General features: G+C 39.5%; 2 protein-coding genes across 2 annotated transcripts in view; one reads left to right on the forward strand and one right to left on the reverse strand.

Moving 5' to 3' along the window:
* The window catches only part of LOC134680299 (uncharacterized), a 120,148-nt gene that overhangs the window by 94,761 nt on the left and 8,931 nt on the right, over positions 1-16,456 (reverse strand). The gene's annotated exons all lie outside the window — the stretch shown is intronic.
* LOC134680227 (fork head domain-containing protein FD4-like) lies at positions 1,102-2,841 on the forward strand. The gene has a single exon (XM_063539315.1). It carries the CDS (start codon positions 1,239-1,241, stop codon positions 1,983-1,985), a length of 747 nt encoding a protein of 248 aa, XP_063395385.1. The 5' UTR covers positions 1,102-1,238; the 3' UTR covers positions 1,986-2,841.

Consider the following 16,456-nt stretch of genomic DNA (forward strand, 5'->3'; position numbering starts at 1 on the left):
TCGACAATTTTTTCCAAAAAAAAATTTTTTTTTTCATTAGAATCTAGAGGCCTCTATCTCCCGCCATGCCAAATCTCAGCGCGCTCGGACCAACTTGAAAAAATTAAAAAAAAAGTCGGCCATTTTGATTTTTTTTAATGCAGTTTGTTTTGTCTTGGGGCCCTCTATGACATTTGGGCGAACACACCTATCACGCACCGTTTAAAAGTTGCCATACAAAATAAAAGTGGCCAGTTTTCCGGCAATTATGGAATTTTTCCAAAATAAATTTTTTCATAGGTATCTAGGGGACTCCGAGATTCCGTGACCAAAATTTCAGCGCGCTAGGACAAAATTAAAAAAGTTTAAAAAAAAGTCGGCCATATTGAAAAAAAATGGCGGCGTCAAAAACTGCCAGGGTCCCTCTATGACATTTGGTCGAGCACCCCCCACCTAAGTCTGACCGTTTGGCCGGGCCGTCATACATTTTTCTGACCGGAAGCGGACGACCAAAAGTCGGAATTTTCTGGGGGTAAGGACTACACCTAAACTATCGTGAATATTCATGGTATAAACTACGATAAATAAATAAATTCTCGTTCTCGAGAACATTCTCAGAAGTTACCGAGAAATTCTCATGTGGAAAGTTTCGCAACTTTGGAAAGTTCTCGTGCGTGCATTGCTATAGATACCTACTAGCATTATTAATCTGAGTAGGTATAGGTGCAAAAACCTACCAAATAAAATAATAATAGAGCTTAATGCATTTCAACCTTTATTCGATGATTCGATAAAATTCAACGGCACCTTTTAATCTTCAAGGAGACATTATAATACTTACTCAAAATTTTAATTTGCTCATTCATCGTCGGATTGGTGTATAATTCAAATCTCTTTTTCTGTATCACCGTAATTTACATACGCTAAATAAAAAGCGGTGTCATCACAAAAGATATTTGGAGGCAATATAAACATAATATCAATTTAAATTCCTTGTTAGTGGAGCGAAAGCCGACATTATACCTGAAAGTGGAGGCTTGCGATTGGTCGCCAGATCAACCAATGAGGGCCGGGGTCTGGGTACCGGCCGGGGCGCTCCGCCGCGCCGCGGCAGCGGGCGGGTCGAGTGCGGATCGAGCTCTCCGCGCCTCAGTTCCTTCACACACCTCGCTACGAAGTGACGTGAGCGCACATTTGTGTTTTAGTTCTCCTCAAATTTTGTAAATTTTTCGAACTGTTCCTAGTCTGTGGTAGTGACAATGCCGCGACCTTCCCGAGAATCGTACGGGGATCAAAAGCCGCCCTACTCGTACATTTCATTGACGGCGATGGCGATATGGAGTTCCCCGGAGCGCATGCTGCCGCTCTCAGAGATCTACCGCTTCATCACAGACCGCTTCCCATATTACCGGCGCAACACGCAGCGCTGGCAGAACTCTCTGCGGCACAACCTCTCCTTCAACGACTGCTTCGTGAAAGTGCCGCGCCGCCCGGACCGGCCCGGCAAGGGAGCCTACTGGACATTGCACCCGCAGGCCTTCGACATGTTCGAAAACGGCTCGTTACTGAGGAGACGCAAACGTTTTAAGTTGCAAAAAGGAGAGAAAGACAACCTTAACGCGGAGCTTGCTGCACTGGCCAGTTTTAATCGTGCATTTTTGGCTCGTCAAGCGGGTGCGCCACCGCCGCCGCCAGCTTTGCCGAGTGCGAGCCTCTACACTCCTCCTCTGTGTCCCCAACTCAGTCCAGAGCCCGCAGAATTACCTGAAGTAGCAACAGTGACGATGTTACCTCCACAAAGACCACGACGAGCGTTCACGATAGACGCGTTGCTGGAGCCGGAGCCGGCGCAGTCACCGCCACAGCTGGCGATGCCGCGCCTGGAGTTGGCGATGCCGGCGCCGTACATCCTGGCAGCGCAGCGCTACCACGCCGAGCTGCTGCAGGCGGCGGCGCACGCGCTGCGCCCCTGCTACTTGCCGCCGCCGCCGCTGCCCGTCGCGTGACACACCGCTCACTCGACCTGCCACAACATTACGTGCAATGCTAGATTGTAAGTACTCGAGATACGAACAATATTTGTGCAGATTTCAAAGTGCTCGTCGATGAAAATTTCAAGTCAGAAACATACTTAAATACTCATACTCCGTATATTTAAAATAAAACACAACGAATCATCTACTTAGTTAAGTCAAATTTACCAAATAAGTTACATTTTGTGGCATTTACGTCTGGTATACTTATAACTGCTATAAGTATATTTCTTATAAACATAACCGTCGCTAACCCAAAGAGTCGCGCAGCAGTGAGGCCTAAATGGTTGTAATTGGCCGACCGAGCGCGGCGAGGAACCCGGCAACCGTGGCTAAACGAATAACCCGATTAAAAATATCTGTTGTTATTTTAGTGATCTCACATATAGAAATGTAGGTGTATAATTAGTTTATGTGTACATTAGAGTTAAGGAACACCTATTTATTTAATCAGTAGGTAGGTAGATTTGAAGACTTTGATGATCATGTTAAAATACCTATATCCTAAAACATAATTGGACGCTTCATATGAAGTTCTCGTACAATGTTTGCAACGAACAATTTTATAGTCATCATCTGGACAGAATAGATTAAATGTTGATGTACTGTACCTAAATATTATCTTAGTTTTCTTGTCTGAAAACGCAAAAATACCTACGAAGTGCTAAATTTCGTAAGAACTGTTATTTATTTTAGTTGTTTAAAGAAATAACTTTATTGTTTACCTGTTTTATAAAAAAAAACAGTTAGATAAGTATTATATCTGTAAATATTGTTTAAATTGTTAAAAATTATGTATAGGAATATTAAATGAAAATTTTCTTATTAGTACAAATTTTGTTTCATTTTATTCAAACATTAACTTCTTAAATTAGAAATCACAGTTTAGAATTATGTGGGAGATTTTAGTATATCGTCGTGGGGGGCGGGCTAAAGGGATAAAAAGCGTTTCTGTAAAAAAGGTCTAGTTCGGTGGTCCGTTTCACGCGTAACGCGGCGAAACGCGCGCGTTTTGTCGACTAATAACCACTGATATTGGCCCGAGCTGGTGCCGAGTCATCCACCCTCTTGTTAGGCATACCTTCTTCTTCAGAAGTGGAACCAACGCTTTAATAGGCAGATAATTCTTTGAGCGAAGAGCGCTCCTTCACCTTCAAGCATCGTTGGCTCTTGACGGATTAAAAAAGAGATTTGAAATCAAACCGAGAATTGATTTCATAAGATTTGCTTAATTAAATTTATTGGAGAGATTAAACACGATTATTTACTCAATCGATATTAGCAGCAAAAACGTTCCAGAACAAAAACTATAAACACTCATCAATATGATTTTAAGTTTTTAACTAACTAGCGCAACTACTTCCGTTAGTACATAATACCAACGATGTAGAAATATTCGTAAATATAGGTAAGGTCAATGTGGGTAAGACCGTCTACAAGGCAAGTCCGTAAACACGTTATAACTTTTGAATTTGAAGGCGTATGCGACTTTGGAATCCAGTCGATTAACCAGTTTTTCGCGCTAGTTCCGTCTCTGTAAAACAGATGGCGCTGTGACAACCAACTTCAGAGCAATCCGCCTCAACAAGTCATTTCGTGTTTTGAACTCGAAGTCATAGTGCGACAGCCGTTCGAAAAAAAATTGTTAAAAATAGTTTTTGAAAAGATTGTGCATCAGAAAGTAACTACGTAGGTACCTAGCATAAGAACCAGCTGTCTTTATTCTATTTTTAAAATATCAGAAATTAGCTTAGTTTTGTAATTATACGTTTCACAATTTATCATATTAAAATTTGACTAAGTTGGAAAGTCCGTCTATTATGTTCAAGGCAAGTCCGTCATATGTTTCGTTTCGCCGTGGACTTTCGTTAAATCAGAGATTACCAACTGTTTTTGCGACTTTAATATTATAACGATTTGATAAGGTATCAAAAAATCCTCCTGACTTTGCGCATGATGTTACTTTATAAAATTTTGATCTCAGTAAATTAAAAGAAACGATAAAGATTCATTTTAAAATTACTATTGATCTTTTATTTCGGAAATCAAATAAATAATTATGTTTAATTATTTGCCAAAAAAAGTTTACCACCCCATTTTGGTAGTATATTGCCGGACTTGCCTTTGTTTTAGAAAAATGGTGTTTATTTCGAATCTGAACAGTATATTAGCAAGTTTAAAGTAGACTTTTCATTGTCTTGATCCATTCTTTTTAGCAATTTGACTACGAACATATACGCATCCATAGATTGGCTGATATCATAGCTAGACGGACTTCCCTTAAACTGCACGGGAAGTCCGTCTACTCGCCGAATTTTAATAAATGCCATTGTTTTTGCTTAATTCCTGCTTGAAATGATCTGTGACTAAGGCTAAACGATGAATTATTAAATTCTTCATCGTATGCGATTACAAGCAGTAACATAGGTGAATAATTAACGGAACTAGATCACTCCAAAGTAAAAAAAAAAGTATGCCGGACTTCGCCACATTGACCTTACAGTCAGCATCGAATTGATAGTGACGGTCAAAGTGGCTAAATATATCGAAACTCATCATTATTCCTATGGTAGCAAGTAATGGCTGAACTAGACGGCGCGTGAACTCGCATGCGAGTTTAGTTTGCGGATTGTTGCATCGCGGATTGTTGGTTACGTCCAATTCAACCGACCGATCAAAACCTGCAATGTAATGAAACTCGCATGCAAGTTCTCGCATAGTCTAAATGAGCCCTAACAAAGGTACCTTATGTTAATGTTACGATATATTTGGCCAAGTTGGCCGTCACTATCTTTTTGATACTGACTGTACTATCTAACTTAAAAGAGTTTATGATACACATTATAAAATAGGTAATAAATGAAGCTAAAACTAGGTAGCTTTGAACTGCAGTACATATCGTGGAATATTTAATATTGTGACGTTTAGTCGTTCAAAGGAAGAGTAACAACCCGGATTAAATTGATATAGGTATAATTAAAAATAAACAAGTAAGTTTTTGATATAAATTTCATTTTTGGTACAATCTTTTATCGCTGACTGTACCTACTTCTTTCCACAGGCAACTAATACTCCTCGAGACCATTCTAAAAACTCCAAACACAATTAGGTTGAGCTGTTTTATCACAGAGTTCCTATGGCCATGGCCACCACCTGTCTCCATGAACAGATCAGCTCGATGGTACCATAATATTGGATTGTCACCCGACTTACATAAGTACGCAGCTTCATCGGATATCAGGAATTGGTTGAAAAATGGTTTGCAAGTTTCAAAGTTAGTTTCATACGAACATGTCAAGTAAAATAAAAACCTGTAAAAATACATAGACATAGTAAGTCCGTAGCTTACTGAGCACTCTAAACTAAAAAAAGTCTTTTAAATGTTAACTGAAGCACACTGGGAGTTCTTGGTTCTTGGTAGGGTGGGATAGTTAATTGTGTGCAGCATAGGATGTAGGATTTCCAGCCAGGAATATCAATTAGGACGCGTGGAAGCGTTAAGATCTGGATACACGTGCTCTCCTACACGCGCCGTGGGATGAGGAAGTTTGATGATCACTCCAGACTTGGTTCCTGGATCAGGGTCTTGCTAAATAGCTTATTATCAACACGAAGAATTATTTAAATCTCGCCCTTACCTTAGGAGTAAGAATTACGAAAAACTTTGGCCCGGTCTAAATGTATGATTAATTATTTTACTGAGTTATAATTATCTACATTTAAGTCTATCGCCTTTAATAAGACCCATCCGATATAAGAGATTTTGATTGACAAGTTATTAACTTGGCTCCTTGTGGGAATTTCCACAGAACAATTACAATAACAAATAGTGTAATGAAGATATTTGTACAGGTGGGGGGTGGGGCCGAGTTTTGCGTCATTCATTAGTATGTAAGTATGCGGCATACTAAATCGGTATTTTACCGAATTAACTTTACATACAAAAAGATAAAAATACGTTTTTACAAACAACGACACGATGTGGAAAATTCTGGAACCTACTGTAATATAAGTTTTCACGTGAGAGGTTGGATTTCAAAGAACCCTATATATTCACGGGGGGAGGGCCATATAGTTAACCACTGAGTGTGGACTTAATGCCTTAATGTTTTACCAATCAATCATAGGGTCGAAGAACTGCGTCAATTTAAGTACATGCGAATGATTAAAAAAAAAACTACTAAGGAAGAATTTAGGTATGGTTAGGAGTATTAGTATTATTAATGATAAAAAAAAAACTTAAATGCATATATATTTTACATTTAGATTTTAGAACAAAATAATGCTTCTATGAATAAGAAAGGACTTTTTTAGAGATATTTTATGGTACTCGTACCTACTTACAGTTACGAGTAACACGCCAATATACTTTACAAAAACATTATCTACTAAGGTACTTACAGTCGCCAGCAGATATATCGGAGCGGTCAAGGTGCTCACAAATATCTGAACACGCCTCTATTATCAAGGCGTTAGAGTGCGTGTTCAGATATTGTGAACACCTTGGCCGCTTCGATATATCTGATGGCGACTGTACTATAAATTTATAAACTGTTCAGACCTAAAGTAAAATCCATTGTATAGCTATCATTAAAATATATTGACTCTTTAAAATAAATTATATTACTAAGTTGTAATAGTTTACATTAAGACTACAGAACGAAGTAATAAAACAAACATCTGCTGTTGAACAATGTTCTTTTATTAATAATTTTCCATGTACATAAATGACGTCTATGTATGTATATCTATACGTACAATGTATGTACCTACGTAGGTACCTGCTCGTATATATATATGTATGTCGGAGCGTGACTCCAGAAGGACGTATTGCAGCGTTACAGTTCATAGTTAAAGACGCCTGTATAAAGTCGATTAGCAATGTTTGGCTACGTATTACTGGATTGTAACGAAATTCATAATGTTGCGTAGAGAGTAACGCCATCTATTGGCGTGTTGTTGAACTAAGATGACAGGTAGAAGGCTTTGGAACGTCAAGAGGGTTCTCTTGGGTGAAGGTAGGCACGAGTTGGTAGTTTTGACGTTATGTTGGTGGACCGGTCGAGCAGGTGTGCCTGCTCGACTTAAAAGGCGGGAGCGGTGAGGCTCCGTAATCAGACTTGATCGGACCGCGCTAGAGATCGGACGTTAGCCAACCTCGTGCCTAATTCGCCACGTTCTTGAAGGCTTATACCTGAAGGATTCTGAAAGCTTATAGAATCCAACATTCTTTAACCATTTAGCTAAGTGTTTTATTCCAAGTGTTATTTTGATTTCTTACGTGTGATTAGAAGCTTACCTTTGTAAAATAAAGAGAAGAAGTGTTGTTTTGAAAAGATGTGTCCCGCTGAGTTTGTTGCCGGTCCCATAAAGGGCTAAATCTTCTCAGGTCAGAGGTGTACGGTTGGAGCCGGCCTAGTTTGATGTGAATAAAGACTTGAACGATTTTTTGTGATCCTTTTATTTGAGTGCAATCCAAATACATCCCAATAGCGACTAGACATTTTAGTAGGCACTAGTATGGTTAACAAGTCCGAAAGTTTATTTCATGCACTGGTAGCATACTGAGTTAGCTGTGAAGTAATACATTGAGATACTACGCCCACCCGCCATCCTGTGTAAATACCCCATGCTGCTGCTGGTGCCATCCGTCATCAGAAGTGGGATGCCGAGTCTCATGTATTGCTTACAGAGCCACGTGGGAGTGCGGTGTATTTACGGTGTGTTTTTGGTAACCTACATGCTATAATCTGGACACGTGGTAATGGTAAGCTCACGTGTCTAAGCTGAATTGAGGTGAGTGTCATTATGTTATTTGATGTGAATTATTGTGAAATTGTGAATTATGATTGAGACTGTCTAACAGAGCAGTCGTGACGTGACGTTATCTCTGGTATCGCCACGTTTCTTTGTAATTGTTTTTTATAATCCATGTAAATCAAAGTGATCTTGAGTTATTTTGTTGTGAAATCCATATTCTCAATTAAAACCAATTATTGACTATCACGACGTGATATTATTTCATCGCTGACTTGTGAATCAACCCTCAAAAATGGATTTTTAATGAAAATAGAAATGAACTGGTAGAAAATGTTCCTATTAAGATTATGACATCCTTTGTATCGTTTTGTAATTAACAAGTTGTGACAAATCATTGCCCGTAATGGCGTGATAGATAACAAATCGTGCTTACTTTGAAAACATGAGCTACGCATGTGAAAATTTATGTTACAGTGTGCTGCAACCTGAGCAGAGACAACTTACAGATGCCATCACGCCTGTAACACAGAAGCAGCTGTGCAGTATCGTCTGTGATGGAGATTTGGAAATAAAAGGACAGGTTTCGTTCTGATTGTTTATTAGTGATTTTTATTTTGAGTGTAATGGCGAAGCATAACAGTCGAACGTAACTAATTAGCTGTCACTTTTCGTATTGGCCCTTTTACCTTTTTACTCATTTTAGGAACACGTGTTTGTTCATGGAGTAAAATAAAACACACTCATTGAAGTTTAAATCATATTCTGAGTTTTTAAAAGTCCTGTATCCATTGGTAACATGCCTTTTGTGTGCGCTACTAGGGCATTTCACAAACCTTGGAGTTTAAGCTGCATACATGATAGAACTGATACCGTGCAAATGATGATTTCAGTAACAGCCAGTTACGATAAACCACATCGTGCATCTCGCCATCTGCCACAGTAACGGCAACTGCAAGGCGGAAAGCATCAGCCTTCGTGCTTGGGTTGGTCTTCACCACCACAACCTTTGATTTAGACACCTGGACAATCTGGTGAGCAGTTCACATTTTGTTGGGATTATTTTGAGTTGTTTTACTTCGGTTTAGAATTCTTGAGCGAGTTTTTGTTTAAAGCTAAAGTAGAAAGCGAAAGTAAGATGAGCCGTTGGTGCGGCGCTATTTGATGTTGATTTAAGATAATTTTGTGACAATGGATGTTGAAATTTAATGTGTATGGTATAGTTGGTATACCATTTGAATAGAGATTAAATGCGATCGTTTGGAGTTATGAGTTTCAATACACATTGTCACAAGGTCTCAAGTGCGCACGGTCAGAATAACCGAGCGAAGGTATTGTCTATTGTAGTTGTAATGATTAAAATGTGTTATCGTGCAATTCATAATGTTCAGTTACAGTCAGTCAGATTACACTTACCAAGCGTAGACGTAGGCGTAAAACACCGGAAGTAGATTTTTATGTTCTTTTCCGTTGCTGTGCGGCCACAAGTGGTGGCGTGCGTTTGGTCTGTGTGATCGGCTGGAGCTGTGGCCGGATGAAGGCAGTTGTTTCTATGGTCACCAGATGAGCGGGGCCGTTGTGACTCAGTTGCTAGGTGTAGCATTGCGAAATGACCAGATGGTGGTCTGGTCGTGCATTCATGATGATGGTGGTCATTGTGAATGTAGCATTGCGAGATGACCAGATGGTGGTCTGGTCATGCATTCATGATGATGGTGGTCATTGTGAGTGTAGCATTGCTAGATGATCGGATGGTGGTCCGGTCATGCATTCATGATGATGGTGGTCATTGTGAGTGTAGCGTTGCTAGATGATCGGATGGTGGTCCGGTCATGCATTCATGATGATGGTTGTCATTGTGAGTGTAGCATTGCGAGATGATCGGATGGTGGTCCGAACATGAGTTCATGATGATGGTGGTCATTGTGAGCTTTATAGCCTTTATAGATTTAACGAGTGTAATTTAAACACAGTACATTTGTGCAATTGCTGTTGCGATCATTAGATCTAGATTGATTGAAAGACTGTCTTTGGTGACCCTGTTTTTGTTTTATCTACCCCGACCGTATAATTGGTCAGGTTAGCCGAGCAATAAGAATCACATGTGATCATTGATTTTATTCGATGATGAATGAGACCCAAATTGTTGGTCAGGAGTGACCGAGCGATATGATACTGTGCTGTGTACCTTGTTTCAGAAGCAAATGCATACACCCACACACGAGGACGTGTGTACCGCAGGACGGCCGTGTCGGAGCGTGACTCCAGAAGGACGTATTGCAGCGTTACAGTTCATAGTTAAAGACGCCTGTATAAAGTCGATTAGCAATGTTTGGCTACGTATTACTGGATTGTAACGAAATTCATAATGTTGCGTAGAGAGTAACGCCATCTATTGGCGTGTTGTTGAACTAAGATGACAGGTAGAAGGCTTTGGAACGTCAAGAGGGTTCTCTTGGGTGAAGGTAGGCACGAGTTGGTAGTTTTGACGTTATGTTGGTGGACCGGTCGAGCAGGTGTGCCTGCTCGACTTAAAAGGCGGGAGCGGTGAGGCTCCGTAATCAGACTTGATCGGACCGCGCTAGAGATCGGACGTTAGCCAACCTCGTGCCTAATTCGCCACGTTCTTGAAGGCTTATACCTGAAGGATTATTCTGAAAGCTTATAGAATCCAACATTCTTTAACCATTTAGCTAAGTGTTTTATTCCAAGTGTTATTTTGATTTCTTACGTGTGATTAGAAGCTTACCTTTGTAAAATAAAGAGAAGAAGTGTTGTTTTGAAAAGATGTGTCCCGCTGAGTTTGTTGCCGGTCCCATAAAGGGCTAAATCTTCTCAGGTCAGAGGTGTACGGTTGGAGCCGGCCTAGTTTGATGTGAATAAAGACTTGAACGATTTTTTGTGATCCTTTTATTTGAGTGCAATCCAAATACATCCCAATAGCGACTAGACATTTTAGTAGGCACTAGTATGGTTAACAAGTCCGAAAGTTTATTTCATGCACTGGTAGCATACTGAGTTAGCTGTGAAGTAATACATTGAGATACTACGCCCACCCGCCATCCTGTGTAAATACCCCATGCTGCTGCTGGTGCCATCCGTCATGTATTTGTATATATTTCTTAGAAACTTAATAGTAGTTTTTAAAGACCTATCAAAAGATATGTCACTCGTCCTTTTCTGCTGTCTTTTCTAGTTAGGTTATGGAATATGGATTATGTGAATAATAATGAGTAAAAATTGTGAAAATTTAAATCAGCGAAGTACCTACTATTTCTAGAATAAAAGAATTTGTTTAGTTATTATATTGGATTGACGTTTCATATTTTCCAATATGTATGTATATATATATACATAAATAAATATATGTAGGTAAGTCCTTTCTAATGGAGGGTACAATAGAATCCCATTCCCAACTTTAGTCTGTTCAGTAAAAAAAGCTTGTAAATATATCTTAGACGAGCGGGACTTTTTTAAGAATATAAGTATAACAACAACAACACCTATTCTTTCAATGGCCTGTCATTATCAGAGCGCCGCTTGTCTTTTGTTAGTTCATTACAATCACACAAAAGTTTTTTGTGTGAACCCAAATCAAGTCTTATGCACTTAATAAATATTTGTAGAGGCAGCTGTTTGAGAGGGCCAATTACACGCTTGGGAAGTAGGTATTATTGCCCAAACACCTTGGCACAGATAGCCGTAGTCTATAATTTTGAAATTAATATCTAACACATTGTGTCTATCCATCCGTCCCTCAATTTGCTGTTTTTATATCTTTACCGACACCCTAACTGCTAATTATTTATACTGTGATATAGTTAATAGTATTTTAAGGCAATATCTGCTTTATTCGGTGTAAATAAATCTGATATTTAATAAATAATAAAAGAGAAATCTGTTCCATGGACTGTTTCTTGGAAGTATCTGCTTTTTTAAATAGCCCATTAATGAATTCAAGCATCACACGCTTTTATTGGTGATTTCTTAGATTTCTTCAAATTTTTTTTTAAATTTCCGTGTCTGTATCCTTACGTAGGCATATCTGTCTGCACTCGAGCTAAATGACTAGTGGGCAATGTAATCACGTTTATGCTGATGAAACTTGTAGTTGGGAAGTAAGGGCCCGATTCGGATTTTGAAATAGACATCTATTAGATATCTTTTAGATATCACCAAGATACGATAACGATATGTTTAAGATCTAACTTGTCAAATTTGACATTTGTGCGATTCTGGAGATACTCTTAAACGATTTCATCAGGATATGACTTAGAGATCCAAGTCACATCTAATTGATATCTTACTCTATCTAACGTAAAAGTGACATTGGTTGCCCGAATTGCGCTGCAAAAGAGAACTAGTTGATACCTAAACTATAACTTATCTAGAATGGATCTAGTACGTGTCGTCTCTTGTGAATATCTTGAAGTTCGAATACGGCAGTAAGTGAAGTGCCGAGCGAGTGTAAACCACAGTTAAACGATTAATGCGTGATTGCGCTGCGCCCGGCCCGCTAGACCTGTAATTGAAAATTCATTTAGCTATTTATTCACACGCCTGCGTTTTCGACTTGCCTACTAGGCAGGTGAACATTTGAGCACTCACTCGAACCAGTTGTGTAAGTAGATAAAGCTTGTAGTTAACACTGGCTAAACCTTATATTTTTAACCTTATATATTTATTAATTATTAATTGAACAACACAAATCTCTGTAAAGAAAGAAAAAATGTATCTTCTTGTGGAAGAGCGGTATCTTTTATTAGGTACAGATATTATCAATACTTAAAAGAAGCACGAGCCGGAATTTAGATATAGGTACCTATATTAATTATTGTTTTTTATAATATAAATTATTTGGTGTTTCTGTTGGTGCAGTAGTGACCAAACTTACTTGTACATTAACGCCTAATGTGTAATGTCTGACTAACGTTAATTTTCTACAGGCAGGAATTTGGCAGGCTTTCTATTAAACAATGACTATGATGGCAAGCGCACTCTCTAAAAATCTAGTACCTAACTAGGTATATTTTCAAAAGTTCCTTTGGGCCCGATTCGGATTTTGAAATAGACATCCATTAGATATCTTTTAGACATCACCAAGATACGATAACGATATGTTTAAGATCTAACCTGTCAAATTTCACATTTGCGCGATTCTGGAGATACTCTTGAACGATCCCCACAGGATATGACTTAGAGATCCAATTCACATCTAATAGATATCTTACGAAGATGAAGATGGAACAGCATCGGTGAGAACGGACGATGTCCTGTCGAGTCACTTCCACCCTAGTCCGGGTGTCAGACAGGGGTGTATCATATCTCCACTCCTGTTTAACATCTACACGCGGAGCTCATCATGAGAACTGCCCTTGAAGACTGGCCCGACAGAGTTGCAATCGGAGGACTAAAGATCTCAAACCTCCGTTACGCGGATGATACCACCTTATTCGCTACTGGTGCTGGCTATATGGAGGATCTGCTACGCAGAATGGAGAGGGTTAGCCTGGAATTTGGTTTAAAGATCAACCGCAGTAAGACCAAGATAATGATTATCGATCGTGTCAACGACAATTCGCCCGAAGTCACACACATAGCGAATTGTGACGTTGTAAAATCATATGTATATCTGGGAGCTCTGATTTCCAACAACGGAGGATGTGTAGACGAGATCAAACGTCGTATGGCAATTACTAGAAGCGCTATGGACAAGTTACGAAAAATATGGCGGAATCGTAACATCACAAAATCCACAAAAATCCGGCTCGTTAGAGCACTCGTATTCCCCATATTTCTTTACGCCGCTGAGACGTGGACCCTGCGGGAGAGTGAGAGGAAGAGGGTGGATGCCCTGGAAATGTGGTGCTGGCGAAGAATGCTTGGACTATCGTGGACCGAACACCGCACCAACGTCTCCATACTCCAAGAGCTCGGCATCAAGCAGCGTCTATCCTCCATCGTTCAAGCTCGCATCCTCACTTTCTTTGGACACGTTTCTCGACGTGGAGATGTGTCCATAGAGCGACTGGTAGTGCAGGGCAGAGTAGAAGGTACCCGAGCGCGAGGAAGGTCGCCCATGAGGTGGACGGACCAAATAAAGGCAGCAATGGACGGCCCCTTGCACGAATGCGCTAAACGCGCAGCCGTCAGGGAGGAGTGGAGGCGAGCCGTCAAACGTTTCACAAAGGGAGACTTCCAATGATGACCACGACCGCTCTGTCAAGAGTGTTCCGATCAAGAAGAGAGATATCTTACTCTATCTAACGTAAAAGTGACATTGGTTGCCCGAATTGCGCTGCAAAAGAGAACTATAGTTGATATCTAAACTATAACGTATCTAGAATGGATCTAGTACGTGTCGTCTCTTGTGAATATCTTGAAGTTTGAATACGGCAGTTTGTTAATTATTCCGTACCTACTTATAAACTTGATATTGTATTTGACATTTCTACAAAAGTAATTGAAAAGTAGTTAGGCAGGTATCTAAAATTTGACCAAGCGCATAACGAGCCAGTAAGTATCGAGGTCTAGTCCGATATTCATCAACGAAACGAAGACAGTCGTGTCGGTACTGTCGGTATCTCCCCGGAGTCTAGTCGGTGCAGCCGACAATCGTCGGTCGCTTGAATGGGCGACCTCTCGGCGTCCCGCCGTGTGGTTCCGGCGATTGTGTCGTGGGGACCGCCCCTTTAGGCACTTTACACTTGACTTACATGACTATAATGGATAACTTGAGAGTGAGCTTAATAGAATTTGACGGCTCTTAGATTTTCTATGAGGAAAAGTAGCTTGTACTGTTTTGATAGGATAATGTGAGGAAAGTGGATGTTACAAAGTAAAGGTGATTGACGTGATTGTTAATCTGTTTTGCTCCTGATGTAAGTATGTGGGTACTCTAGGTGAAGTTAGCAGGAACAATAATTGTAATGCTTGTTTCTCAGAGTTTTTAGGTATGTATGTATGTATGTCACTTTATTGCACATAAACAAGTTTACATAAAATGGACAAAAACAAAACAAAAATAAAAATGTTATGTACAAAGGCGAACTTATCCCTAAAAGGGATCTCTTCCAGCTAACCTTTGAGAAAATGCGAAAGGATCAGATACTAACAGGTGAAAGACAATTTAATATGGACAAATAGCACTATGAGAATTTTGGATACACATAAAGGACGACGAGAGCAAATAAGTACTTAAAAAAAAAATTGTCATGTTATGTTGTGTTTGTCATGGTTATAGCCAGCTTATACTTACCTATACGTCTACCACTGCAGGCAGATGAATTCTCTCAGTTTACAAGAATGTTTAAGGCTACTCGCTTCCGAGAGTCCATAAATATAATTTAAATAGAAATTTCTTCGTTGATAAATGCATGAGGTCGATTCTATCTTATGAATTTGTTGTGGTTTTGATACGACCTTGAAGATGGTCTTAGTGATTGGCGTGCACGACATTAACTTCAAGGTCGTAAGTATCAAAACATAATCTAAAACCGTAATAAGCTGTTTATTGAATCGCGCGCCAGTTTTCAGCAAATAGTTTTTCTTCGTTGAAGTTGGTAAATAACTAAATACCAAATGAGATTCTTACGTACTTTCCGAATAAGTTATTGGTAAGTACGAGTCAGGATTCAAATCCCACGATTTCGATCCCTTCGTCTCTAGCGTTTTGGTAACCTTATCCCAAGAATCGTCGAAGGCATTAGTTCTTACGAAAGAGGCTGCCCGAAGGGGAATTCAGACTTTTCTTTGAAAGACTAGTTCCCTACTACTTAAACAAGTTTGTAACACTAAGTTACAGTCTTGGCCAAATGCATAGGTGGCTGGTATCCGTACGCGGTGTTAATTTCCCGTACAGTCAGCAGCAGAAGTTGCTAAATGGGCCAGGTTTTCAAAATGATCTTGTGACGCGACTTTATTGTTAAGGCAATAAGAGCGGGTCAAGGTAATTTTGAACACCTCGCCCGCTTAGCAACTTCTGCTGCTGACTGTACCTACTCCTACGCTATTATTCAAAAACACTGTTAGCTAATAACCGGTACTTTACCATTAAAACAATGGAGCCGAGATGACACGCTCGATCAAGCGTTATTCCTTCTTAAATACTTCCGTCAACAGAACATTGTATAACTTGTATAATAGTAACCAAAGACCTTTTGTTTAATATTTTATGGATTATTTACGATAGATTAAATTTTAATTACTACCTTGGACGATAATAGCAGAACAAAACATTTAAAGGAAACAAGTACGGAACTTTGTGGACCTACCTAGAGTATTGTTTGAGTGTGTAGCCAATAAATATTATTAAAGCATATTGAAAGTCATGGCTTTTGTCTTATTAAAATACAATGACAAGCAAATCATAGCCGCTTATTCTATAACTATAACACAATAAAGATATGTACATATATGTAGGTATATGTAAATATGTCTTCGTATAAATTGTACTCGCCTGTCCAGAAAAGCTATTTTTAACCGACTTCCATTTCATAGAAGGAGGAGGTTCTGTATTCGGTTGTGGCTATTTTTTTTTTTCTATGTACGTTCACCGATTACTCCGACATCCGTAGTCCGATTTGAGTAATTCTTTTTTTGTTTGAAAGGAGCTACCTCCGAGTTGGTCCCATTTTAATTTGGTTCTGTTCTGATGATGGGATCCATGAGGAATTGAGGGAACTCCT

Source organism: Cydia fagiglandana, chromosome 3, assembly GCF_963556715.1.
Source record: "Cydia fagiglandana chromosome 3, ilCydFagi1.1, whole genome shotgun sequence".
Classification (NCBI taxonomy): Eukaryota; Metazoa; Arthropoda; class Insecta; order Lepidoptera; family Tortricidae; genus Cydia; species Cydia fagiglandana.

Bases quoted from the DNA above. Each gene is read 5' to 3' on its own strand.
- LOC134680227 (XM_063539315.1), top strand. From the start codon at position 1,239: ATGCCGCGACCTTCCCGAGAATCGTACGGGGATCAAAAGCCGCCCTAC.